Below are 26,868 nucleotides of genomic sequence, written 5' to 3'. Positions count from 1 at the left end.
TTTTCATTTATTAGTCTGTTTCTGCTTTTTGTTTGTTTCTTTACTCATTTGTTTTTATAGCTTTCACATATAAGTGAGATCACATGGTATTTCTCTTTCTCTGTCTGACTTCCTTCACTTAGCATAATACCGCTAGGTCCATCCATGTGTCTCAAATGGCAATCTCTCATTCCTTTTTTATGGCTATGTAATATTCCTCTGTGTGTGTATGTGTGTGCATTTACACACCACATGTTTCTTGTCCATTTCTCTGTTGGTGGGTATTTAGGTTGCTTCCATATCTTGGCTATTGTATAATATTGCTATAAACATAAGGGTTCATATATCTTTTCAAACCAATGTTTTCATTTTCTTTGGGCAAATACCCAGTAGAGGAATTACTGAATCATATGGTATTTCCATTTTGTTTAAAGATTTATTTATTTGTTTATTTATTTGAGAGAGATTTATTTATTTACATGAATAGGGGAAGGAGCAAGAGGTAGGGATAGGGGAAGCAGACTCCCTGCTTAGCTAGACCAGAGCTCAGTCTCACAACCCTGAGATCATGATCAGAGCTGAAACCAAGAGCTGGAAACTTAACCAACTGAGCCACCCAGGCATCCTTAGTCTTTATATTTTTAATTCTTCGAAGAATCTCCATAATGTTTTCCACATTGGCTGCACCAACTTATTTCCTACCAACAGTACATGAGGGTTCTCCTTTCTCCATATCCGGTCTAACACCTGTTGTTTCTTGTGTTGTTCCTTTCAGCAATTCTGAGAGGCGTTGAGGTGATATCTCATTGTGGTTTTGATTTGCATTTCTCTAATATATTAGTGATATTGAGAATCTTTTCATGTGTCTATTGACCATCTTTATGTCCTCTTTGGAAAAATGTCTATTCGGGTCCTATGCCCATTTTTAAAAATTGAATTATTTGTTTTGTTTTGTTTTGTTTTGTTTTTGATGTTGAGTTGTAGAAGTTCTTTATATATTTTGAATATTAACTGCTTATCATATATACTATTCACAAATAGATATATGAATTTTAATGTTCCATATATCTGGAGAATGTTCAAGGAAAATCTTTTTTGTTATTGTTGTTCAAGGTAAATTTTAAATGAGAGCTTAGAGATCATTGTAGAATGGTTTTGTCCTACTATTCAGCAAATATCAACATTTAGAGTATCAACTCTTCAACTGTGAACAGCTATAGGAACACAGGACCAGAAACCATGATGAAGAAAGAAGCATAAGGCTGAACATGGGGTCAGAAAGCATTGAGAAGAAAATCAGGAGCCTGTGGTCAAAGTAGTGCAGATTCCAGAGCTTGGTCTGAGCAATTCAGGGTGAGAGCTGATACCGATTTGTGGATAGATCAGACAGGAAAGGCAGATAACAGTTCGGGAGAGACATGTGGCCTGATGTCAGAATTCTAAACAGATGCCACAACAAAGGGCATTTTAAGCAGTGGCAATGCTAAGGATATTTTCCGATTGGAATGCAAAAGTCAAGAACAAGTACTCTTGGAACAACCCAGGAATTCGCAATCATAGGAAGCTACTACCAGCCCTAGAGTGAGGAGCTGATTTACTGGGGCCCAGGCCTCGATAGTGATGGCTCTCTAGTGGGAGTCAGACATACAGAGTCAGAGGAGATACTGCAGGGGAGTCGAGAGAAATAGTCTGGCTTTTCTCCACTCCCCCTGTCTCCTAGCAGTGTCTCCCTCTTGTCAGCTAGACCAGCCCTAAGTCAGCTGAGAGGTGAGCCTGGGAAATGTAGCCTGTAGGGCTGGCCTCTGAGACTTAGAGCAGAAAAAGGAAGGGTGAAGACTGTATTTGTAGGCAAATAGGGTGAGGGCTGGCACTCACCTATCCATTCTTTCCTCATTCATAGCACCAAACTTCTAAGTAAAACTGAAGTAAAACTGACTTAAAACGTTGGAGATTGGAAGAGGTGCTCAGGGGCCTCACTAGGTAAAAATGAAGTAAACATTACCTCTAATAACCTTAATAATTATTTTATTTTCTTAGATATCTTGTGATTTCTTTCTAAGGAATCACAAGTACTATGCCAAACAGATAGTCTTGGCATAACAGTAGTTCTCATTGGATTTTTAATTGAATGTGCATACTTTCTTTTATATGTTGGTGTCATTTCTTCAGTTGTTTGTTATATGGTTGATGAGGAGGCTGAACCTTGTTAACCCAATGTTGGACAATGTGTGTTTAGGGAGAATGAGGGATTCGGCCATTTGCTTTCATTTAGGTTGTTTTAATTCTACTCTGCTATTGCCCACTAGGTAAAATACATCAAAAAGAAAAAAAAAAAAAGACCTCTATCTTTCTTCTCACCCACCTCTTATTTCTTCTTTGTCTTTCCTTTTCTTCTTAGCCTTCTCTCTTTTCTTATTCAGCTCCTGTGGAGCTGTTCATACAGGCTTTGATTATTCTTTAACAGTTTAGTATTCATTCATTCATTCATTCATTCATTCCACAAATGTCATTGAACCCAAACTGTGGTAGCCCACTGACCTACAGGTGCTGGTAATTCAACGGTGAGTTTAAAAACGAAAACAAGTCCCTGCTTTCATTGATGTTGGTGGGCTTTTATTCTGTTAACAATTAATGGGAATTTTTACTGATTGGGAAACATAATTTATCATCTCTGGACATAATCCTCTCAAATATGGGTCATCTATCTTATTTGACTATTTAACTTGTTTAGTGTATAATTTTCTGAATGTAAGAAGAATCTGTAATAACTTGTCTCTGTCAATGTTAACCAGTTATAACTAAATCACAATGACTATCTTCTAATCTTTAACTAGATGTACATCAATTGCTTTGAATTATACTTAACAAATCATGTTCATCTATCTCTAGCTATAATTTAAAAAAAAGCTATTTGGCTTTGAATATAAATCAATGCCCTGACCAGGTTTTACTAATTGAAATGCATAGATTATTATTGAATAATCAAAGAATCCTGAAGTTGGCGTCCGAAGCTTTGGAAAGACTTCATTTATTATTTAAAGATTCATCTATAAATGCATTAACTATCTGGAGCTTTCAGACAAAAATCAACTGGTTGAGAATGATGCTGGGGGATTATTCTCCTTCTCTACTTCTTATTCTCTTGAATATATTTTTATAGTAAAAACTAATATCATGTCTTAACTTCCTTAAACCTACTTCATGAATGACTTATTGTTTGTATTATCTTTATCTTCATTAACTGTGGCTTAGCCAGTTGTCTTCTTCTAAATTCTTGTTAGTTCATAAATTCCTAAAACAACGTGGTAAGGAGTAGGCTTATGAATATATTCAATTATAAATGCATTAAATGCATTCTGCTAGACCCAGAGTGTATGTAAATTTAGAAATAAGAAAAAATATAGGCTGCCATGAATATGAATTTGATGCATCTACTGTTCAAAGAGTTCATCAGTAGTAGTCCACTTTTTGGCAATAAACCACTGAATAAAATGCATATGTGTTTGCTTTAAATATTTTATAATCTCTTTATTAAATCAGTTGAGTTTAACACTGTTGTGCTAAACGTGAAGTATCTAGAGGAGATGATTTAAATGAGTTATAAAGGAAAACAGTTTTCTGCATAGGCTGTGTTACTCCCATTGAGAGGAAAGGGGATTATCCTCTTTGTAGCTGCCATTTCTCTGTGTTGAATCATATCAAAAGGTTAGGGCATGTCCTGAAGACAGCTTCGGAAGAAGTTATCAGTCTGAAATTCAGAAGCCGTTGTTTTTGTTTCCTGGTTTCCCCCACGGGATACAGACACATGCTTAAACAGTTAATAGATGTTATTTTTGTTTGCCTTGGGAGTGCCTGAGAAGGAAGCATTTTGGATATGAAGTGTATTATAAAACATTTAATAGTAGCTCTCAAACTGTAGAAAAGAACTTTTAGGTATTTAAACAAACATAACCTACAACGTTTGAGTTATTTCAAAGTTTTTTTGTAGCAATCTGAAATTTTTTTTGAGGATGAAAAATTACATCTCACCAAAGTAAACAGAAAAACAGTGTCTCTTAACATTTAAAAGTCATTGCCTCCATTGCTTTCCATTAAAGAAAAACACAAATGGTGCTAATGTCTCTGAGTATGACTGAGGATTTTATTGGTGATCTTATTACTAGTTTGCTTCTTGACACTATATAGCTACACCCACTTTTAGTAAGAAATTAAAAATAAATCCTCCCCTTTTTAGATCCTTGCAATCATGTTTTTTCTCCTTGAGATTAAATTGGAAAACTTACAGAGTTTTTTTTTCTTTTACACTTATAACCAGACGTATCTGTATATAATAAAGCACATGAATTGAATTTTCTCAAGGAAGTCCTATATGGAACTTTTATAAAGAGAATTGCTTTCTTTCTTTCTTTTTATTTGTTTGTTTGTTTGTTTGTTTTTATTTGGGAGATAGGGAGAGAACACAAGAGGGGGGGGTAGAAGGGAGAAACAGACTCCCCTCAAGCAAGGAGCCCGACATAGGACTCAATCTCAGGACCCTGGAATCACAACCTGAGCTGAAGGCAGATGCTTAACTGACTGAGCTATCCAGGCGCCCTGAGAATTACTTTCAAAAAGACTTCTGAGATTGTTTCTAGCAATTTAAAAACATTGAACGAAAATTATGTGTAAGTTCTCTTAAATATTTTTACAAGTAGAACAACTTACCTCATTTCAGAGCAGGGAAAAGAATAACTAAAAATGGTACCTGAAATATTTAATGTAAGCAATTTCATTTCCATAGTATGATATAGCATTAACTATGGTGTTTTAAATTTGGCCGTCAGTCTAAATATTTCCCTAGAGCCCATCACTATTCTGATCTATACAGTAATCTGTATGCAATTCACGGTGACCCTAGGTTGTCAGGAGCTGGGAAGAGAAAGAGGTTACTGAGTAATGCTGTGAGGTGAAATACCATTACTCTCTTCTCTCCATCTAAAACTGTGAGCATTTAAATTCTGTTTCTCAGACTAAATGTTCCTATGAATTCTTTTAAATATGATTTGTTCTCCTCACACAGAGTTAATAAACTGGCTGAATCCCTCTCTCAGCTGTTCTCTCCATCTGTCCTGACACAAGGACTACCTCTTTGAGTCTTATGATTTCTTATTATTATAGCATACAGCATGCTGTGAAAAAGCTAGGGCAACACCCTGGCATGCTTAATTTGAGAAATAGCTTAGTGCCATCTATCTGTCATGGAAGACCCTTTTAGTGGGGACCTGAACTCTGAGTAGGTTTGTTGTACTCGGAATGTTTATAAGTTTAGAAATAAGTAGGAAGAAACGAGCTACAATGGATGTGAATTTGATGCACTCTAATTGTGTGTTTAATTATAGAAAGAGCAATTCATATTTTGTGATTCTCATTTGCTTAGTGAAAGTTAAATCAACGTCTCTAATTTCTAATATCTGGCATTTGCAGAATTCTAAATTTCCATCTGTTCATGCTGATGTATTCTTTCAGCAGTAAAATGTGAGCAATTTACTAACTGCCTTCCAGAGAAAATATAACTTGCATTGCATTTCACATGCCCATTGCCTCAGCTGTTACAGTGAAGATATCTTTTGAATCACACTGGAATTGTTTTGATGCCATGTATTATGTTGGTGGGAGCTTGTCAAAATGTTTGTTGTACATAGATTTAGCCACCTGCTTTTAGTGGCCCCTCTCCCTACATGACTTATAAGAAAAATATGTACTTCACTCAGACACTCATTTATTTGTATCTTATTTTAGCAAACTGTTCTACTGAACAAAACATTCTTCTTGATTTCAAATCATTGGGATATTCAAAATCCACTGAATATATAGGATTCTTGAGTGTCAAACCTGGAGTAGTGGAATAATTCATTCTCAGGAGATACCTGTTTGCTGACTGGTAGAGCCTATGCTCAGGTTTTTCTTTTCACATATTACATTGAGCCCTTTAGACAGTAAATAGTATTATTACTCTCTTGAATATACACCACTGAAGGAGAATTCTTCTCGAAAGGTGGGGGGAAAAGCAGAAATTATTTTTCTAGGATATTCCACATCTGGTGTTCTTTGAGAGGCTGAGTTAAATGTTCTGTCAAGTTCTTCTAAATCTTTAATTTTTTTCTTCTCTTCTAGTTGATCTCTTAGGTATTGTGAGATCCACCTACTTAACTCAAGGGAGTAGGCACTTATGAGGGTGTATTTATTTTCTTAATATTAATATTTTCATCCTGGAAAGAAGAGATTATTCAATTATGGCATCTGTCTAAGGGTGCCACAAAGTAGTGTAATCCATAAACTGTGGGAGAAAAAGGTATATAATGCACTCCCCTTTTAGATCTGCTTCTTAAGAGATAAGCAAAGAAGTCAATGTTGGAGTTGTGAAGTGTTCTGTTAATGAAAACTTACCAGTTTTTTACAGTAAGAACAAGAATACAAAAAGGAGGGAAAGAGTAGAGTAGGAGTAGGTCAGAAGAGAGGATGTCTATTCAACAGCTTTGCCTTGTAGAGGTCATAAAAATGGCTAATCTCTAAGATGCATAACCTATTTGGTAATTTGCATTCCTGCCTAATTTGTTCACCTGCAGTGTTGCTAAAATAATCAAACTAGACTGTTTCTTCACCATGATTTTTTGTGTTTCATAGAAGAATCCCTTCTAAACTACTACATATATAAATCCAAGGGCAGCCCTAAGGCACTCCAACCCATCCTCTTATCATTATGAGTGTGTTTAATATACAGCCTTTATTGATAAAGAAATGAATACTGCAGAAGTGGTAATGTTTTTTGCAAGGCCCATATGTTAATTATTACATAGAAACCTTGTGATTTCAAGATCACCTCAGTTCTATTCCTAGTAGTAATGCTTATTAGGTGGATAGCCCTGTTGAAGTTTCTAAATTTGCTCTGGTTTGCTACTTAAAATGTTGTCTTTTCTGTGTCTCTACAAGATTCAACGAGGTTTGCATGATAAACTTTTTAAAAGTATATTCTCATAGTATATTCTCCTTTTTAAAAAAAATCCCCAAATATAAACATGCCCATCGTGCACAATTTCATGTCACAAGTGCTTAGCGCATCCCAGTCCTATGTTGAGCACTGCACCAAAGCTAAGATCACAAATGAGGGAAACATTTCCCTGCCCTTTCCCTGGCCTCACAATCTAGCTTAGTAGCTTTCTTATGCTAGGATTCATTTACCACTAGAGAGTCCTTGGATAGATTTTTCAGAGCTTGTGAAAAAAGTCTTGAAATTTTATGTCTGTAATTATATGTGTACATCTTCCTAGAGATTGCCCAGGGTAGTTCATAAGCATTATGACATTTTTAGAGATATTACCTCTGAATTTAACTCTTAATGTTTTAAAAAGCATCTGTCTACCACGGAAAGGTCTGAATGAGGGGGATACAAAATATGGATAATTTACTGTTAGAATTGACTATCCGTTATAGGCATAACTAAAAGAATTAAGGCACTGCTTAGAAAATCTCAGCTTATTTCCTTGAGATAATTTTTATTTGTAAGAAAAGATCTTTCATCTGTAAATATCCAACTTTTTTTAGGAAGGTATGTAGGGGGATGTGACAGATCAATATAAACCACTATGATCTCAGTTTTCAATTATTATGACTTTTAAATCTTATTGACAATATGAAGAAGTTTCCTATGGCCCTAGGTAAATTTAAAATGTCCTTTTTTTTTTCCCCCAAGAAATAGAAATTAGCAGCCAGTGTCTGTTTTCAAGTAGGTAACCCCTCTCTTGTGCTATGAAGCTTTCAAGAGTTCATTTGGCAAGTTTGTTTATAGCTTTGTGGTGGCATTGTTCCATGGCAGTCAGCAGATTTCATGAGAATGGCGAGTCCAACTCTCCTTTTATCCTGCTTCCACTTTGTTTCTCCTCATGAAGGATGTACTTCCTTTGCACTATCTGTTTTTCTCTGCTCTGTTTGTCTCCAGAGATTTTTGTTTGTTTCTTTCTTTCCAAGAAGATGTTTATGTTGTGCATTGCAACATAAAAGTAAAACAAGTGCACAGGAAAGCCCATAAAATGGCATAACTTCTTCATTATGCAGGGGGATCAGAGAGTTAAATCAGTCAACCATCTTGCATCAGAATTCATGCTTAGAGTTGTTTATACTATCAAGGTTAAGAGGTAAATTGAGAAGTTTCACATTCTGGGGAGGGGGGGAAATAATTAGAAAGTATGATCCTTAATGATGCTGAAAATATATGTGCAGTCAAGTGAAAGCACTTATTAATCCTGTAGAATGTTTATCTTGACTTTTTTTTAGCCCCAAATGAAAACTGCAGAGATGAAGTCAGCATGCCATTTAGAACTGTACTATAACTCAAAGTCTGTGGACTGGAAGTTTGGGGAGCTGCAGATGCAGGAAAAGGGTGGGCAGGAAGCATTCTTGAGTGCTAAATCATGGTAACCTTCAGATTCAGGGAAAAGACTGGATCTGAACCTTTTCTTACCAAGTATGGAACCACTGCTTAGGCCCTAGGGCATCCATTATATGTGAGGAGAGGGTAAAATGGATTCAGCCAACGATGAGACAGAATATTGAAAAGGTTACACTCCCTTTTTATAAGTCTATTAAAAGTTTATGGTCTTGCACAGAGTATGTGATATAATAAAATTATTATGTCCCTTTCTAATGGCAAGATAGTCATAAGAATGATGAAAACCACTTCTATAACTTGGTGAAGGTTTAATAGGAGACTCACAGGGTCATTTGTGGAATATTGGCCTACGATATCTTGTGAAGGAATGAAATTTATTATTTTGAAAAATGTTTTTAATTCATAACCAAAAGAAATCCCCCCCTCCCCCCCAGCTTCTAATTCCAGGGAGAATCTGATTCCCATCTTTATGTGTTTTTTGAAAACTGAGCTCCTTTCATGTTCCTTTAAAAGTAGTGAGGGATAAAATGCTATATGCCTCAGTCACTTTTTCTGAAAATTTCTTAAGATGTTTGTTATTTTGGACTAAGTTCATCAGAAAACACTTTTGGTGACTGCTTCATGAAGTATGCCCCAGAAAGCTATTTTCACAGTAGGGCAATGCATCCGCACTTATTCTGACGCAGGCTTGCTCATGGTCCTTGCTCCCTTGCTTTGTGACTCCTGTTTCATCACAAAAAAGTTTATAATTGGCCATAATTCTTACACATACACTCACAGAAGATTTCTTAAGCTCAACTACAAATAGAAGGCTTAGCAACCATCTAAGCAAAAAATTTGGCTTGCACTCAGTTTATTTATAATATTGTAGCATATAATGTAGCTTCTTCAAGCAACAACATTCTAGACAATGGGAGAGAACAAAGATCTACAGAATGTGGAGACCAAGATCATCATACAGGAAGATAGTAGAGCATAATAGAGACCACTCAGGGTCTACAATGAGAAGACCCAGACTCAAGACCTCACTCTACCTTGGACAAGTCCACTTCATTTATTCCCTAAATTTTTTTGAACTTCAATTACACATGGCCATTGAAGACTCATTAATTATATTAATAAAAAGGACCTAGTTCCTGTTATTTAGAAACTTATAGCATGGTAGGATTGATAGATAAGTGAGAAATTATAACCACTCTGGTAAATCCTATGAAAAGATGCTATAGAAGCTAAAGGAATGATGTATAACCTGTCTTTTAGTAGACAAAGGAAGCTTTCAGGAGGATGAAATTCTTAAGTAGGACCGACCAGAAGATGGGTAAGATTTAACCAAATGAGAGGCAGGTGGAAGCATACGACCTTCCTTCTAGTTAAAAAAAAGCAGCCTTTTCAAATGCCAGGAGTGAAGAAAGACCTTCCTGTAGTCCATCTGAGGAACTGTGAGAACGCACTGTGATCAGGGATGAGAGTTGTGAGAAATGTAAGCAGAGACAAGGTCAGGAAGCACAGTTAAGTCATTCCCACCCAAAGGTAGGGGGAGTTACTGGAGGAATATCATCCAGAGATGTGTGTTTTGGACAGACCATTCTTTCTCACTGGTGGGATGATGAATATTAGTGAAAGACCAGTTAGGAAGCTAGTGAAGTGGTTAAGAGAAGAGATGAAGGGGCTGGGGGGTGGGTGGAGAGGGCACCTGGGTGGCTCTGTTGGTTGGGTGGCTTATTCCTGGCTTCAGCTCAGGTCATGATCTCGGGTCCTGGGATTGAGCCCCACCTCGGACTCTGTGCTCAGTGGGGAGTCTGCTTGGGATTCTCTCTCTCTTCCTCTCCCTCTGTACCCCCACCCCTGCATTCATTCTCTCTCTCTCTCTCTCTCGTTCTCTCAAAAATAAATAAACTCCTAAAAAAAAAAAAAAGGATGATGGTAAAATTAATGTCAAATGGCAGTGGGGATGGAGAAAAAACAACAAATTCAGAGATGTTTTTGGTGGTATAATTGTTGCAACTAACATTTACCTATTAAATGTCCCAACCAACAACGTTTTGAAAGATAAGGTATTATATGTGAAAGTGGTCAGTAAACGTTGAAACCACTCAGTGTTAACAAAGAAGGACTTTTTAGCCTACAGTTGTGATTGAAATAGTTAAAATCTAACAGTTTAAACCTATATGATATAAGGGAAATAAAAATGTCATTTATTTCTATCTTATTAATAAAAATCTCAGAATTCTTTTCTTTTTAAATTTGTCCTTAGACAATTTCATTACTGGATGAAAAGGCATGTTCTGTTTGAAAAAAATCCACTATGTGAAATGTATTAATTAAAAAGAAAGATAGGGAAAATGTAATGTACCTTACGTTAGTACATAGTCCTCTATGATTGCGTTTGTAAAGAAGAAACTTGAGTGATTCTCAACAGTTTCTCTCCCACAACCTACCTGAGAAACAGTCGTCAGTTCATTATGGTCATCAGTTCATCAGCACTTACTAAGATAATGATTTTTGATGGGATGTGTGGGGTATATCAAATTCTTGTGGTCAAATAATTAACTGGAAATAATTCCTCACCCTCAGATCATTCTGTTTCCTACCCAGTCACCCCCTACTTCAGAACACTTTGTCCTCATCACACATACCTTCCATATTATTGCTTTAGGAGCAGCTTGAGGATAGCTGCTTTTTTGTCTCATCCATTGAGATCATCTAAGTCACTACATGAAGTTCTTAGCATACTGTATGTTTTTGGAATAATTTATTGAATTAATGAAATGTTCTTAATCAATTTATATTGACTATTTTTTTAACCTTCTCACCCATGTTTCTAGTCTGCATTACCCCAGTGAAAAGAAGCACTACCACTACCTCTGGATACCATTGTTTCTATTTTACAGAATTTTAGAGTGACTTTTATACAGTCACAAAGCTAAAACCAAGGTTCCAAGCCAGTGCTAATTTCATTATGTCACAATATCTTTTAAAAAGCTCTATTTTTCATCATATGCAAGGTCTTTTAATAATTTACATACTGATAACATATAGGATAGAAATGAATTTAAAATATTTGTCACTTTTTTTGCCACTTTTTTGATAAAAACTTTGTGTATAAAAGGAATACATGACTATTTTCTTATATAATGTGCCAGACATACTGAATCCATATAGAGAGAAGAGGCAGTAATTACTAGATTAGTATAACTCTTAATACTTCATTGAAAAATTTTATTAATCCTGAATCTTTATGTCATGTCCAAGATTTTTCATGTTTTTAAATTAATAAAAGTACTTTGCAATTGAAAAAATATTACAATTTAAGTTAAAATACAATAGTATTTCTATAAAAATAAAATAAATAAATAAAAATAAAATAAATAAAAAATTTAAAAAAGCGTAGGAAAACTCATTTTTCTTAATATAATTTCTAATTCTGTAATTATATATCTATATTCACTGTGGATTTGCATCTTAGGGCTGATTGTTTATGCTAACTTAAGGAGTATGGTTTTCTCTGGTTAATGTCCCTAGGGTAGATTGTTACTGAGTCATGTTACTAATATAGAAATGCTAAAGATTTTCCCCCCTGTTCAATTGCTTCTGTTTTGTGACTATAGGGCAGAGGTACAAATGACTTGTGGCCTTAATTATAGGCTAACATAGAAATATTTGTATACAGTGTATTGATTTTTCACCCAGAATGTTTTTTTAGCTTCTTAAAGCTCATTTTTGCCTTATAACGTATCACTGAAGCTAATGTGGCCTTTGCTTGTGGAAAGCCTTACAATAAAAACTTCTGTTTCTTGGGGCACCTGGGCGAACTCATCTGTTAAACATCTGCCTTCAGCTCAGGTCATGATCCCCAGGTCCTAGGATCGAGGCCGGCATCAAGCTCCTTACTCTACGGGAAGCCTACTTTTCCCTCTCCCTCTGTCTGCCACTCCCTCTGCTTGTTCTCTCTCTCTCTCTCTGTCAAATAAATAAATGAAATCTTTAAAAAAAAATAGTATGTATAAAAATAAACTTTTGCTTCTCGAAATCTTAACATATTTTTCCTTATAACCTTCCATGTGCCATTATCATATCACACATTATGCTAAAATGATCCACATTTAGGTCTGTCTCTCCCACCTCCACTAGTCTAAATTTCCTTGGGAGCAGAAATGCAGTGCAGAAAATAGTGATGAGAGCAGTGGCTGGCACATATTGTATGACCAATATGTTTAATTTGAGTTTAATTCAACTATACTGTACTGACCACTTTTCTAGTGTTTATAAAACCCTCTCTCATACCCAAACTTATTTAAGTCTCAAGAAAACCCAAGAAAATGATGATTATCCTCAATCAATCTTATTGACCTTACCTTCTAAGGATTTCCTGACTTGGACTACTCCTCATCTGTTGGTCTACGCAAACATCATCTCTGCCTTAGACCATGTCATAGTCCTCAACTTGTCTTCCAGTCCTCTTGTGTCCCTGGTAGTCTGTTCTCCAAATGGCTTGGGTTTCCCTTTCAAAATGTGAAACAGTTTACATAATTACTCTACTAATACTCCCCGTTGGCTTCTCATCCTATTTATAATAAAATTCAAAGTAATTGCAATGGCTTACAAGGCTGGAATTCAGTGTTGTTCCAGATGTTGTTATCATTAACCCACAGTAAGAAAGGTGTTTTGTATTGTGATTCCATGACAGCAAGATCTTAACCTGAGTGGAATCCAAGAGTCGGGCACTTAACCGATGAAGTCATCCAGGCACCCCTCCCCACAACTACTTTCTGGTTCCATTTTCTGTACTCCTGCCTTTCCACTCTGCTCCAGTATCCTGCCTCCTTGCCGTTCATTAACCCTGCCAAGCAAGCTCCCCCATCAGGTCTTTGCATTGCAGTGTCTTCTGCCTTGACTAGTTTACCTCCAGATATCTATATGGCTTTCTCCATTACTTCATTCAGATCTTTGCTCAAATATTATCTTATCAAATAAGCATCATCAAATGCCTATTATGTACTCTGTACAGTGTTAGACTCTGAAAAACAAAGATAGGATTTTTGTCCTGAAGACTTTTCCCCCAGTCTAGTGATAAGTAAAACAAGTAGATATTGAGTGATAAGTTGTCCAAACTTTAAGTTAATTGATGCACATAGAAAAAAATTCAACTTAGCAGTGTGGGTTGGAGAAGGCTCCAGGAAGACTAATATCTAAATAGAATCATGAAGGGTAAAGCAAGAGCTATCCAAGTAAAAAAAGACAGGCAGACGAAAGGGCTATGCAAAAACCCCAGGGTTAGAAGAGGCTGGGAGAACTGCAAACATTTGGGGGTGACTCCATGAAGAAAAGTGAGAAGTGATTTGGCTGCTGGGCAGGAACAAGGCAAGGAAGGAGTGACTAAATGTGAGCATGAAGGAAAGCCATTCAAAACCAGCAAGCAGACAAATAGCATTATGAGATTTGAGCCTTCAGAAGGTCAGTCTGTCTGCAAAATGAGACTGGAGTAGAAAAAAGGAAGATGGGGGGCGGCGTGTAAATCTGTAGTAACATAGGTTAAAATTGATGGTAGCCTGAGGGTAGATGTAGGTAAAAGATTAAAGAGATGTTTAGATCTAAAACCAACATGAATTGTAAATGCTTAGATTTGGGGTTTAGGGTAGTAGAATTCAAGAATGAATTATAGCATGTAGTAGTTGGTTAATAAATACTTGAATGAATGAAAAAGAAGGATTTATGACTTGGACACTGGGTGATTAGTAGTGCAATCACTCAGCCTTTTTGATTAAAGAACCATTGAAAAATTTAATTTCCAGGGAACTGTAAAGAGAATTTCCATTTTCAAGACATGATTAAATTTTTTGATGGTATAAAGCTAATAAATTTGTGACTTAACATCTGAGAAAGCTACAGAACAGAATGAAAAATAGAGAAATCTAAATTTAACTTTCTTGTAAGCCACTAGAGCATTATTTAATTAAACTTTTCTAATTATACTTAGTTCACATTATAATTAAAATTTACATTGTTAACTTTCAAAGGTTCCTCTGGTCACTTAGTGTGTGATGTCTCCAGATAACTTTAGTGCTTTTCATGTATAACAAATTATAATACAGTGCTTTGCACATAGAAGTCCTCAAAAGAAATTTGCCGAATTACCTGGAAGGATATTTGTTATATATTCGGAATTTTTTCCTCCTGAAAAAAGCAGTTTATGAAACTCTTCCCAGATAATTAAGAGTGATAGCAAATGAAATGACTTGCCCAAGGTCACTCATCTTACCAGTGTCAAAGTCAACGGTGCTCTGAAACCCTTACTCTTTTCATTGTTCCTATCAAGAAATCTGTGGCTTATTCAAGAGGCTCAGAGATTCTTCTTGGTAACTTTGGCCAAAGACTAAATTTGATTATGAGATACAAATCTCATGTTCACTTTAATTACAACACATAAATCTCTCTATCCCTCTTCCTTAAAACCAAAGCATATAATGATTTCTGTCCACAAATCATTTTATTCTACTAAGAAATAAATATCATTGAAGACGGAGATAAAATCACACAGTTTCTCTGTCGTATTTTCTCTTGCATCTATATGAATGAAACATACTTAAGCAAATGACAAAACTTGCTTTGAATACTATATAAATAGTTAGAATAGAGGTCTCATCTTGGTTGCACATGAGAATTACCTGGGGAGCTTTCAACTACACCGAAGCCTAGATCTCATTCCAGGCCAATTAAATTAAAATCTCTGGGGGTGCAGTTCAGGCATCCGCATTTTAAAAGGTCAGAGATGGCCTCAGTGTGCAACCATAGTTGAGAACTCGTGGGTGAGAGCAGGGCAAACAATCTGAGGGTTTTAGAGGGGTGGGGAGGGGGTGGGGGTAACAGGGTGATGGGTATTGAGGAGACGTGCTGTGATGAGCACTGGGTGTTATGTGTAACTAATGAATATTTGAACACTACATCAAAAACTAACGATGTACTATACAGTGTCTAACCGAACATAATAAAAAATAAATTTAAAAAAAGCAAATAGCGCCCTTTACTTAATATTTGCTTCTTTTCCAACCACAAGGTGGCAGCATCACAATACAGTGCACATACCGGTGCCGTGATGGAGTGGTTTTGGAAATTTGTGTGTGTAATATTAATTAATAGCATTTTGAGAGTTTCTCCAGCTGGAGGGAGCATTATTCACCCTTTTTCTTACTGTTCTTGGTGGCTTTGTTGACTAATAAAACTTTTAAATATATTTATTTCCACGGGTTGGATTAGCAGGAACTATATTATAAGCTATAGTTGGTTGTGAAGAACGTGGATTTTGTATTCAGATGGATGTGGGTTTAAACACTGCCTCTTTAATCTCTTCGTGCTTTAGTTGTATGCCTAGAAAAGGAGGGTTGTTATAAGGACTAAATGAGATAATATATGAAGATATGACTGGTACCAGAATGAAGACGTCGGGGAGGCTACAGTGATCATGCTATGATAGATATGGGTACACAAAGTCCAGAAAAACTCGGGATACAGTACCTTTTTGTGTATGGTTTTTCTTTTCTGCATGTGAATCTCTTCTCTCTCTGTTCATTTGTCAGTTTCCACTAATAATTATACAATTGGATAATTGTATAATTACCTGCCTTCATTTTAAAGAACAAAGGCAATTTTTTTTTACTACACCTTTATAAGTGGAAGGTACCATTAACAATGGAAGTAACTTCCTTTATTGCCAAGTTTCTGTAAGAAATTGGTCTTTGTTTACTCACAATTACTGTAGTTCTCTTCCCAAGCCTTGAAACTGTCTTCTCTAAGTCACCGGTGGCTCCCTACGTGCAAGCTCCAAAGAAAACTATCATACATCCTTGCTATTTGAACAAGTCGACAACAATATCCTTCCTGATATGTTTATCCCTTGCCTTCTGTGGTGGCACCACTCTTCTTCTCCCGTCTCCATTGCTGTCTGAGTTGTCTTTTCTTCTCTTAGAATTGTGAATCCCAGGAGGTCTTCTGTAGGTCTCCTAGGTCTCCTACAGACCGAATTTCTTTTTACACTGGGAATCTTATCTTTGACCACAGCCTTAATTTTAATTACCACAAATGACTCTCAAATCTAGACATTGTCCCATGAAGTTATCCTGCATTCCAGATCTACAGCTCTAATACCACAGTCATTAAAAATGGCATCTCAAAACAACATGTCAAATTTTGGGATGGCTGTATCCACTATTAATACAAAACTACCACCTTCTCTTCCCCTTCATCACGCCTTTCAATCCATGGCACTACTTTCCACCCAGATGACTGAACCAGATCCATGGGAGTCATCTTATACTCATTATTCAGCCCCCTTATAACCCAATTGTCAGACCTTATCAGTTCTTCACCACCTCCCACAAAACACTTCTTAAAGGAGTGATTCCATCTCACAAGTCTTCTTTCTTACCTCACACTTACTCTGACATAGCACAGACTGACTTCTGTACCCAAGTAGTTCTTGTTAAGGTCACTCTGCTATGCCATTCATGCCTGTCTACCTGTCTTCCTTTCTGCTCTTATAGGATACACCTGGGAGCCCTTCTTCTTGGGCTCTGCTTCGGGACCGAATGTAAAGCAACTTAGGAAAGAAAAATTAATCACATTAGTGTTCAGAGACAGATTTTATTAGCCTTTTATCCCCCATTGTGGAGTACTCTCAACTCATCAGACTTTTAAAGGGCATTTACTTCATTCTTAGTATTGGATTGTTTAATTTCCATTCAAGAGCCCATAGTTCCTAAAACTTGCCTGAGAAATTTTTAAAAAACCAATCAATAGTGCATTGCAAATTATCATTTGTCTACTTTTAGAAGGTACTGAAATTTTTGGTAATTGGAAACCAAGTCATTTGTTACTGCATACTAAGGTTACATAGAGAATCAATATAATTTTTAGTCAGCTATTTTGATAATTGTGCATATTGCTGTTATACTTCTATTAATTTGGAAGATTGTTGGTAAGATTGTTGTTAAGCAAATATTGAGCTTGGCTGTGGATAATGAGCTTTTCTTGGTGCTACAGGGATATAAAGTTTTAGAAAAAATAGAATATACTAAACAGTGTCATTGGTCAAAAAGTTGTAAAAAGGTACATATTTAGTGCAACATAAAAATTACTCCATCTAAATAATTATTTTCCGCTTAGGAGGTTAAAATGTTAAGAATTTCTATTCATCAACAATTTAAAATACATTTGGAAAAGTTATTCTATATTTATAGATTCAAGGAAATATAAATTTTTGCACATTTCTTTAAATGGATTTTCTGATTTAATTTTATACTAAAATCTACCCTTCTTGGTTGAAGCATTACAATGAATCGTGCATCTTTTCACATTCCTCAAGCTGCAAAAGTCAATATGAAAAGACAAAGCAAATTTCCATAGGAAATAATATCATGTTCTTGATCCAGCTGCTGAATTAATAGAGAATGAACACACTGAAAGAAAATGCTATTTAAAGCCTTCAAATGAGGCATTTTCAACAAGACAGCAGAACACAGAAAAAGTGGAACAAAACCATATTGTATGCCTAATTAGGACAAAAGATGCAGAAAACAAACACCAATGTGATGATTGTCATATGGTTCAGAACATGACTGATACAGAAACAATGTTAAATCAGAGCTCAAAAATGGATAGAAAAAACAACATTGCATGACTTAGATTTCTCATATCTGGTTCTCATCTCTTTTGAGATTCACATGTATAGAGGTCTTGATGTTGTCCAAGATATTTTGACTAAAACAATCAGGATGCAAGTGTTGACTGCTTGATGATATTTGCTAGGTCTAGCTACTTGTGTAGACTGACAGAAAATTGGAACAGAAATCAGAGTGGCAGGCTCAAATTTGTCACGAGTGAAAATCTTTTTGTTAAGTGTTGAATTATTCAACTTAACATTTCTGCAACCCAGAAGAATTCCTCCATCCCATCTTTTCCCGTAAGAGATAATGCATTTTATTCCTAACTCTGCCACCAATTAACTCTATGACTATGGACAAATCACCTGTGCTGTTTTTATATTCTCATTTGCAATTTGCATAAGGGTGGCACTTGATAATCTCTAAACTCTCTTCCATCACTAACATTCTGTGATGCTGTTGAAGACAGGGTTATTTTGAAGACTAAGGAAAGAATAAATTCACACATTTTACTTAATTAAGTATTACTTAAATATATGACATAAAATGAAGTCGCAAGAGAGCAAGTTGTACCTTGGGGGAATCAGTTAGGAATTTGAATAATACTGATGAAAGAGATCTCTTCAGCAAGAAATCATGCCTGAGGGCAAGAGCTCGAAAGAATGCCAACAGAATCCATATTGCTCAATCCCAATTTTATTGTGTAGAATTGTACTCTTTTACATGCTTTCTGGAAAAAGTCATACTTTGTAGATAAGTTTTACACTTTTAAAAATGGAGAAAAAGGAAGGAAAACGCTGACATGATGTCTTAGAGCAGGAAAGGGTATACAGCTGCCATTGTTGAGAATCCAGTAATAGAAAATGATACAATTTTGTTATTTATTTCATCCTCTAATTACTGTATACCTGTGATCATCGATATGCCATGTCATAACATTGCTATGAGGGGTGCTCACATAATTATTCTCCAAACACTTGTGACAGTGAAGGGCCCGAGATCTGTTAGTAACTATAAGGACAACAAGCACAAACTGAGACATGCTGTCACCCTATTGGCTTGTGTTTCTATTTCTTGTTCTAGGAACATGATTACTTTAAATATTGTTGCATTATCCCTTATTTTAAGTTAATCTCTATTACCATTTGTTCTGAATTGTTCTTTAAATTGGGTTTTAATTTAAAAAATCCATTGTCAGTTAGTTATATGACTTCAAGATATTTTTAAAGGAATTCTTTTGAATCTTTGTTTTCTGATCTAACAATTATTTAAAAGGGCATATATAAGAAGCCTAGCACATAGCATCTTCTCAGAGAAACAAAAGTGACTTCTTCACCTAATTAGATAGAGAACAGTGTTCTTGGTTTATTAAACTCTCAAAGATAGTTGGGAAAGCAGATTTGAGAGCATTATAACCGTCTTTGTGTGCATGTGAGTGTGTGTGTGTGTGTGTGAGTGTGTGTGTGTGAGACAATGTGTTCTGAAGTTCCTTTTTTAGAAATTTATATACAATATCCATATTGGTATTGAGGACATTTCTTTTATATTGTTCCACTTTTTCTAGGTGCTATCTGATACTGAAGTCTTCCATCAAGGATCTAGCTGGATCTTTCTGGGTGTGGTGACAGTTTTGAGGTTTGGAAACCTTTATGGGGTTCAAAATCATGCTTTGTATTATGCCCTTCTGGTGCCTTAAAAGCCAAGATCTTCATTTGTTTCATTGACAAGAAATAGAGAATCACTTCCTCTTTCTGAAACTCTCTGATCACTTGACTTCTATAGCATTGCAATGTTTTCATTATCCATGTATTTCTTTAAATGTTCCTTGTTTCCTTTCTTCTCCTTCTTCTGCTGCTCGTCCTCCTTCTCCATCTTAGTCTACCTCCCTTCCTCTAGTCACCCTTTAAACCTTCGTGTCTGACAGGGGTCCATTTTGGACCTTTACTCTTTCTACCTGCATTCACTCTATGGGTGACCTCAGGCACTGTCATGATTTCAACAAATAACTCTTGCTGAAAGTCTCAAATCTATATATCTCTAGCCAACAGCATTCCTGTGATCTCAGATCATCTATTTAATTCTTAAATAAACATCTCTGCCCACATAGCACTTGGCTTACCTCTCTACCAATCTCATTTTCCTTTTAACATTCTCTGTTTCTTTAGATGGCTCCATAAACACCATCACTGTCCAGTTACTCGACTTAGAAATATGGGAATCATTCTTCTTTATCATTGTCCATATTAGATAAAAAATAAAATTCTACCAATGTGATTTGTTACCATTTATTGATTATTCTCAAATCTGTACTTTCTATCCATCTTTACCTTCCCTGGCCTGGTCAGACCTTTTATTTTCTAGATCATGCATTAGCTCTCTAACCCTTCTCTCTGGTTTCTGCCGTGTCTTTCTTCAATCCAGCCATAGATTTGTTCATGCCATTCTCTTAAATTCTTTAGTGACTTCTCCCCTTCAGGAAGAAGTCTTTGCTCCGTATCATGGTACCCAAGACCATCCTTGACATAGCCTTGGCCTGACCCATCTTCTTCTCCAGGCACAGCTCTTATCTCTTGGCACTTCTGACCACATATGTTATATGTTGCTATCATAGAATTGCTTCCAGTTCTCTCTGCATGTGTGTGCACCTGTAGAAAGGAACGTGCATCCACTACCACCACTGCTGTGGTGTTTTCTAGGTACTGTGCCCTTGGCCTGGAGTCATCTTTTTCTTCTTCTCCTTTCTTTTTGACAACATCTCACACATCCTTTGCTCATTGAACTAGTACAGATGTCATCTACTCCAAGAAGCAAAAGGTTTTGCTGGCATTTTGTTAGGATTTCTCCACCCTATTCCCATATATATATATATATATATGCATATTTTTTATCATATTGTGTATTAATTTTCTGTTTTATATAAATCTTATCCCACTAAATTGTGAGCTTCTTGAGATAAGGAGCCATATTATTCAGTTTTGAAATTTCAATTTCTAATATAGTCTGACACACATTAGGTGCCCAAGCCCTTAACTGAATGAATGAATGTAATAAATGAATACGTTGATCCTTATATTTACTAACTCATAGTGATTATGTATCTGTTCATGTGTTATCTCATTTAATTGAAATGATTTGTGCATGTGTATATAATAACATCAATATAAAACACACCTATATTAAGTTATTGTTATTAAGTTATTAATATTATTATTAAGTTACTGTTTATAATCCATTGGAATTCATGCTCCATATCTGCAAGAATTTCAAACAAGGAAGGAGAGCCCAAAATCATCAAAAATAACTGAGAGAGAATCTTCAGTCTCATGAGGAATATTCAAAAACATGCAAGTCACAAGCCCTAATAACATTCCATATATTATCCTTAATTTCATTTTATCCTTAATTTTCTCACATCTCAAATTGTTCTAATCTACTAAATTCTTCTAAAATATTCTCTGGAGCACTTCTCTTTATCCCCACTCCTCATTTCTTTTTTGTTTAGATTGTTACTTGGGCAAAGAGAATCCTTCCTGTTTAATAAGGAGAGGGGGAGGGAACAACCGAGCAACAGAACACCAGCTTCTCTTTAGAAGGAAGTATTATGGGCAATTGCATCCAGTGATCACTGTCCAAGCACATATATATGTATGTTTGAATAGGACATTACTTTCTTTAGATTATTAGTCGATTTCTCCTTTATATTATTATGTGGAGGCATCTTTATGTGAATGTACCCTTCCACTGCAGGTGATTACATCCCTTCCTTAAAACAAAATAAAACAAAACAGAACTCTGAACATGTAGCTCTTTCAGGCAACCTATAAAGTAAGTATGTCTTACAGCCCTATTGGTTTTTTGAAAGGAAAAATCTTGGGCTCAGTACTTTTTCTCTGTAGTTTGTTCGTGGCTAGATTCTATGTACTTCATGCTTATGCATTACCAACAGCTATAAGATGAAGATCCAAGGAAAGCCTCTTTCAAAATAGTTTTGTTGCAAAGAGAAAATGGCATTTATGCACTTTGGCAGAAACTGTACTCTGAGCCATGTTCAATTTTGAAACTTGAATGGAAAAATCCACCCCATGGAAAAGTCAACCACATAGGATCCCGAGCTGAGTCTATCGTTAGAAGAAGAAAGAGGCACCAACAAGGCATAGAGTTCTGGGAACATCTGAGAGCTTATGCATGCTGTGTCTGGCAGGGGACCTTCACACGACAATACACGTGTTCAAGAAGGCAAAGCAGGAAACATACCCTTGGCAAAGTGTCTTTACATAACCAGAATTTGGCTTTGCATTATCCTATTTAGATGACAGTTTCACAAGTTAAAACAAAATAAAACAAACAAACAACAACAACAACAACAAAACCTACTTTATTTTACTGATTTACTCATTACATCATAATATTCCTTTAATTTGGGAATCCTTTATAGTTTGGATTAGAAGCTTCTGCCTTAGTCAGGTCCTAAAGGCAGTGTTCGATCTTCCAGTCCCCTCACCTTTATGTGGTCAGTGTTTCTGTGTTCTCACTAGTGTCATGGGGTAGGGTGGGGTCTCATTTTGCTTAGTTCTTTCAGTAAAGACTACTCAGCCAGCCACATGTGAATCACAGTAGCTCGTTTAAAGCTTTTTGCCTCAGTAGCAATTCCAGGTGTTAAAGGAATGTCTGGCCGCATCAGTAGTTATTTCTCAAAAAATTCAATGTTGTGCTAAGTTGCCCCACCCCAACTGGGAAAAGTTTTCTGTATTCATACCCAATTACCTCTGTAATATGTGAGGCTGTCCAGCGTATCAGGGCTAGAATGAATATGTTTGTCCTGATTCAGGTTACCAGAGGTTCTAAATGTAGTAAAGAAGGGCTACTTTGGTAGTAAGGTGCTGCTGATGGCCAACAACCTCCAACAGAAGGCAGGAGCTATCTCTGAAAGTCTTGTCCAAAGCCTTCCTATGATAGTCGTTTTTGAGGGATGCATGTCCTCATAGGCCTGAGTCACTCTACTGAGAAATTCTTTTAGTTTCTTACAACAATTTTTGCTTTTGGAGTGTAAGACAGGATGAACTCTAGGGTGCCCTGTCTTGTGGCACCAGAAATTGGCAGCTCTTCTTTCATTCAATCCATTGCTAGCCAGTGGAGCTCCTCAGCCCCTTCTCTATCTACTTTATGGTGTTATATTTTCCAAGAGATTATTTTTTTCTTTCCATGTCACTTGGTCTTAAGTAGACCTACCTTAGGTCATCATGATAGATCTCCTCTATCAGGAGATCTATTCCTCTTCATCAGGAAGAAGTCAAGGAATCTATCTGACACCCTCCTTCCTGGAAGGCACCTGGATTGGTGAAAAATCTCTACTTTTCCATCTCTGAACTCTTTTTATAGCAGAGGAATGCTGACTCTCTAAGTCAGACTGAAGGCCCTGTGATTTCATGTCTCCCAAGTGGCCTTCAGGGGTTTACGGTGATTCACTTCAGTAGACAACTGGCAGAGTCTTCAGTCTGAGGGAGGAAAATATCATTTAAATATGAAATAAAGGTATTTTATGATGCTTCACAAAGAAAGGGTAGATTAGATCTAAATCTGCCTTTATACTAAGAACTTGTACTGTGGTCTATTGAGAGGAGTTGAAGACTCTTCTTCAGGAGGGTCCAAAAGTGGAACAAAATCTTATTAGTGGGGAATAGTTTTGGTAGGGTTCTATTATCGAGGAAGGGAATGGGGGGAATAGCTTCTGAGTCTTTGTAAGCAAATATCTTGTTTGCTTTTCAAAGACTGGCTGTTAGTTGCTTCGACTTGGGTTCTGAATCAGGTTCAGGAACTGAGCTCTCTTGTTTGAATTCTGCTGCAGTAAATATAAGCATGTATTTGGTCAATAATATATATCAGCATATAAATGAACCCTTCATAAGTCTGCAGGGTAATTTTAACTTCTGCACTACTGCAATTACCCATAATTTATGTGATCATCCCCCAAATCAATGAATAGAAGGGAGTCCCACATGCTGGAAGAGTTGGTTATATTTGAGTTATTACACAAAGCTTATTGTTTGTTTTTATTCTGCAGCCTCCACCTCAGATTTATGACAAACAATTGGATGAAAGAGAACACACCATTGAAGAATGGAAAGGTGACTCTACCACTTAAATATACATTTTGCTTTATTGAAACTCAGAAATCATCTTTGAGGCATCTCCCTTTAAAGCAACTTAGTAACAGATTATTTCATATCACTATCCTTATACCAATTTTAAAGCTCTCAAAACTTTATCTATCTTTTCATACTAATAACAATATTGCATTTACTCAAGAATGAAAGGAATTAATTACTAACCCATTTTAAAATAGTACCGATTGTCAAAGTAGTTGTCATGGTGGAAGGCAAGCTTCAATTCAAAGTTTCAGAATGACACATTCCATGTTTGTACATAAAATTATCACATAAAATAAACAAAATTATGTCTAAGATAGCCTTAGACATTAGAAAATATAAGATAGTTAATATATAAGATAAGATAGTTAATATATGAATTCATTTACTTCATTTATAGGACTTGAAAATTTAAATAGAAAAATATATATCTAAATGGTTTATTTATCCTTCAAAGTAAGAAAATAATGAATAAACACATTAGTTCATTTTTTTCACCAGAATTCTTCCAAGCACATAAGACATGGTCAAGATTACACTCAGGATGAAATAAACCAGAAACTATGAAGAATTGTTAAACTAATATAAATAACTACAGAGTAGAATAAATATGAAAAACTAAAAGCAGATCATAACAAACCATTAGGTTAAAATGAGGAGGAACATAAATGGAATATCTGAAGAAAAGAAATATTTTAGCTGCTTTGAAGGAATTAATCACTATAAGTTGGGGAGGAAAATACCGGTATAGGGACATATGGGGAAAACAAAGGGTAGAAATGGTCAAAACGTTTCCTAACAATAGCAAAGAGATTTCTCTAGTCGAGGGGTCCTGTTGGAGAATATGGAAAAATGAACATATTCTGTTTGTATGTGTTCATACATATAGTGTACCAAAGTAAATAAAATTGCTAAATGATAGATAGAAAAGACTTGATTTGATCTAATAAGGACCAGAAGTTACTCTTAAAGTTTTGTGTGTAAGTAGCTACTAGGATATAAATATCACTTGAGGATGAACATGGACTAAATTGGAAACTGGAAAAAGAAATACTTGTAAAGACAATGATTATATAAATTGCAACCTGTTGCCAAGCAAGAGTAAGTAGCACTGAGTTTTAGTTAAAAGGGGAAAATTAAAAGAAAGAAGATATACATGTTTAACTCTAGCAAAGAAAAAACTAGACATGGTTGCCAGTTTGGGAATAAATGCAATAATTGTTATGACATTGGGTTTAACCAAGTTTGGTTTTACAAACCCAAGATTTAAGTCAAGCAAAAAATGAAAAATGAAGAAAGAGTTGGAAAATTATTGGGAAGCAGTAGTTTAAAATCAGGAGGGTGTATGTCTTAGGGAGTGAATATAGAAGAAATACGGAAACTCAAAACTGAGCCATTAAATAAAGTTCTTAAGAGATAAAGTTAGATGGCATTAGAAATTCCCCAAAGAAGTCAGAACCAATGTAGAAATAGAAGAGTAAAAGTATCCCAATTGATTTGCAGTTTACTCAATCGCATCAAAATATTATTTGTCATCAACTAGTAAGTTTACCCTCCGTATTAAAAAGAAATTTGTTTTTTATGACACTGATATTTGTTTCTTACAGAACTTATCTACAAAGAAGTAATGAATTCAGAAGAAAAGACTAAAAACGGTGTTGTAAAAGGACAACCTTCTCCTTCAGGTACTCACTCTCAGTGAATAACTAATAAACCAGTACTTGTGTTTTTTTGTTTTTTGGGGTTTTTTTTTTTTTTTTGGTTTTTTTTTTTTTTTTTTTTTGGCCTTGAGGAGGAATCACAGCCAGTAACATTGCTAATAGAGCATGTGAACTAATATCTCATGATTATTTCTGTCTCATGACTTCCTTTTTTTTTTTTTTTTAAGATTTTATTTATTTGTCAGGGACAGCGAGAGCACAAGCAGGGGGAGCAGCAGGCAGAGGTAGAAGCAGGTTCCCTGCTGAGCAAGGAGCCCACTGCAGTCTGGATACCAGGACCCTGGGAACATGACCTGAGCTGAAGGCGATGCTTAACCCACTGAGCTGCCCATGAGTCCTTTCTAGTGATTTTCATTCCATTCCTTTTGATATTTAGTGTGGCATTCATTCTAATTCTGATTATGATGACTAGCACAAGAATTCTTTCAGAATTATTTTAAGATAAGGTGTATCTTGAAGAAATGTTAATGTGGGCTCGTTAAAGGATAACTGCTTCTCATCAAAACACAGCCATCATATGCTCTACCACATCAGTGTAGAGGTCAGGAATCCCTCCAGCCAAAACCTCTTTCCTCAGTCACTCCAGTGTTGCAACTCTTCCCAAGGCTGGTATGACAGTAGTTAAAGCATCTGCTAATATGGGTTCTGATTAAAGTCAATATGGGAAATCTCTCAGTTTGCCATCTGCAGAATCAAACACACATTTGTATGTAAACTGTACATATTTTGCTGATCCTAATAATGTGCTTTAGGATTACTTGAGATAATTTACTTACACCCAATGCTAATATATTTTTCCTAAGACCTATGTTCTAAATGTAAATATATATATATATATATATAAAGAGTTTTAGAAAGTGTGATAGCTTATCTTTAGCTTTAAACTACACTCAACTCATGCTGGCAAGAATGTAGACTGCAAATGATTAGTTGTTTAGAGG

At 35.8% G+C, this 26,868-nt stretch overlaps 1 protein-coding gene across 1 annotated transcript in view; it reads left to right on the top strand.

The window, feature by feature from the left end:
* Positions 1-26,868, top strand: part of MAPK10 (mitogen-activated protein kinase 10) — a 136,649-nt gene that overhangs the window by 98,341 nt on the left and 11,440 nt on the right. The window contains exons 9-10 of the mRNA XM_080797299.1: positions 24,122-24,185; positions 25,814-25,891. Coding sequence (XP_080653425.1) covers positions 24,122-24,185; positions 25,814-25,891 — 142 coding nt within the window. The remainder of the gene's footprint in view (positions 1-24,121; positions 24,186-25,813; positions 25,892-26,868) is intronic.

This window comes from Martes martes, assembly GCF_963455335.1.
Source record: "Martes martes genome assembly, chromosome: 2".
In the NCBI taxonomy this organism is placed as follows: domain Eukaryota; kingdom Metazoa; phylum Chordata; class Mammalia; order Carnivora; family Mustelidae; genus Martes; species Martes martes.
Note: the sequence above shows the minus strand (reverse complement) of the source record. Positions and strands in the feature narration are given on the sequence as shown.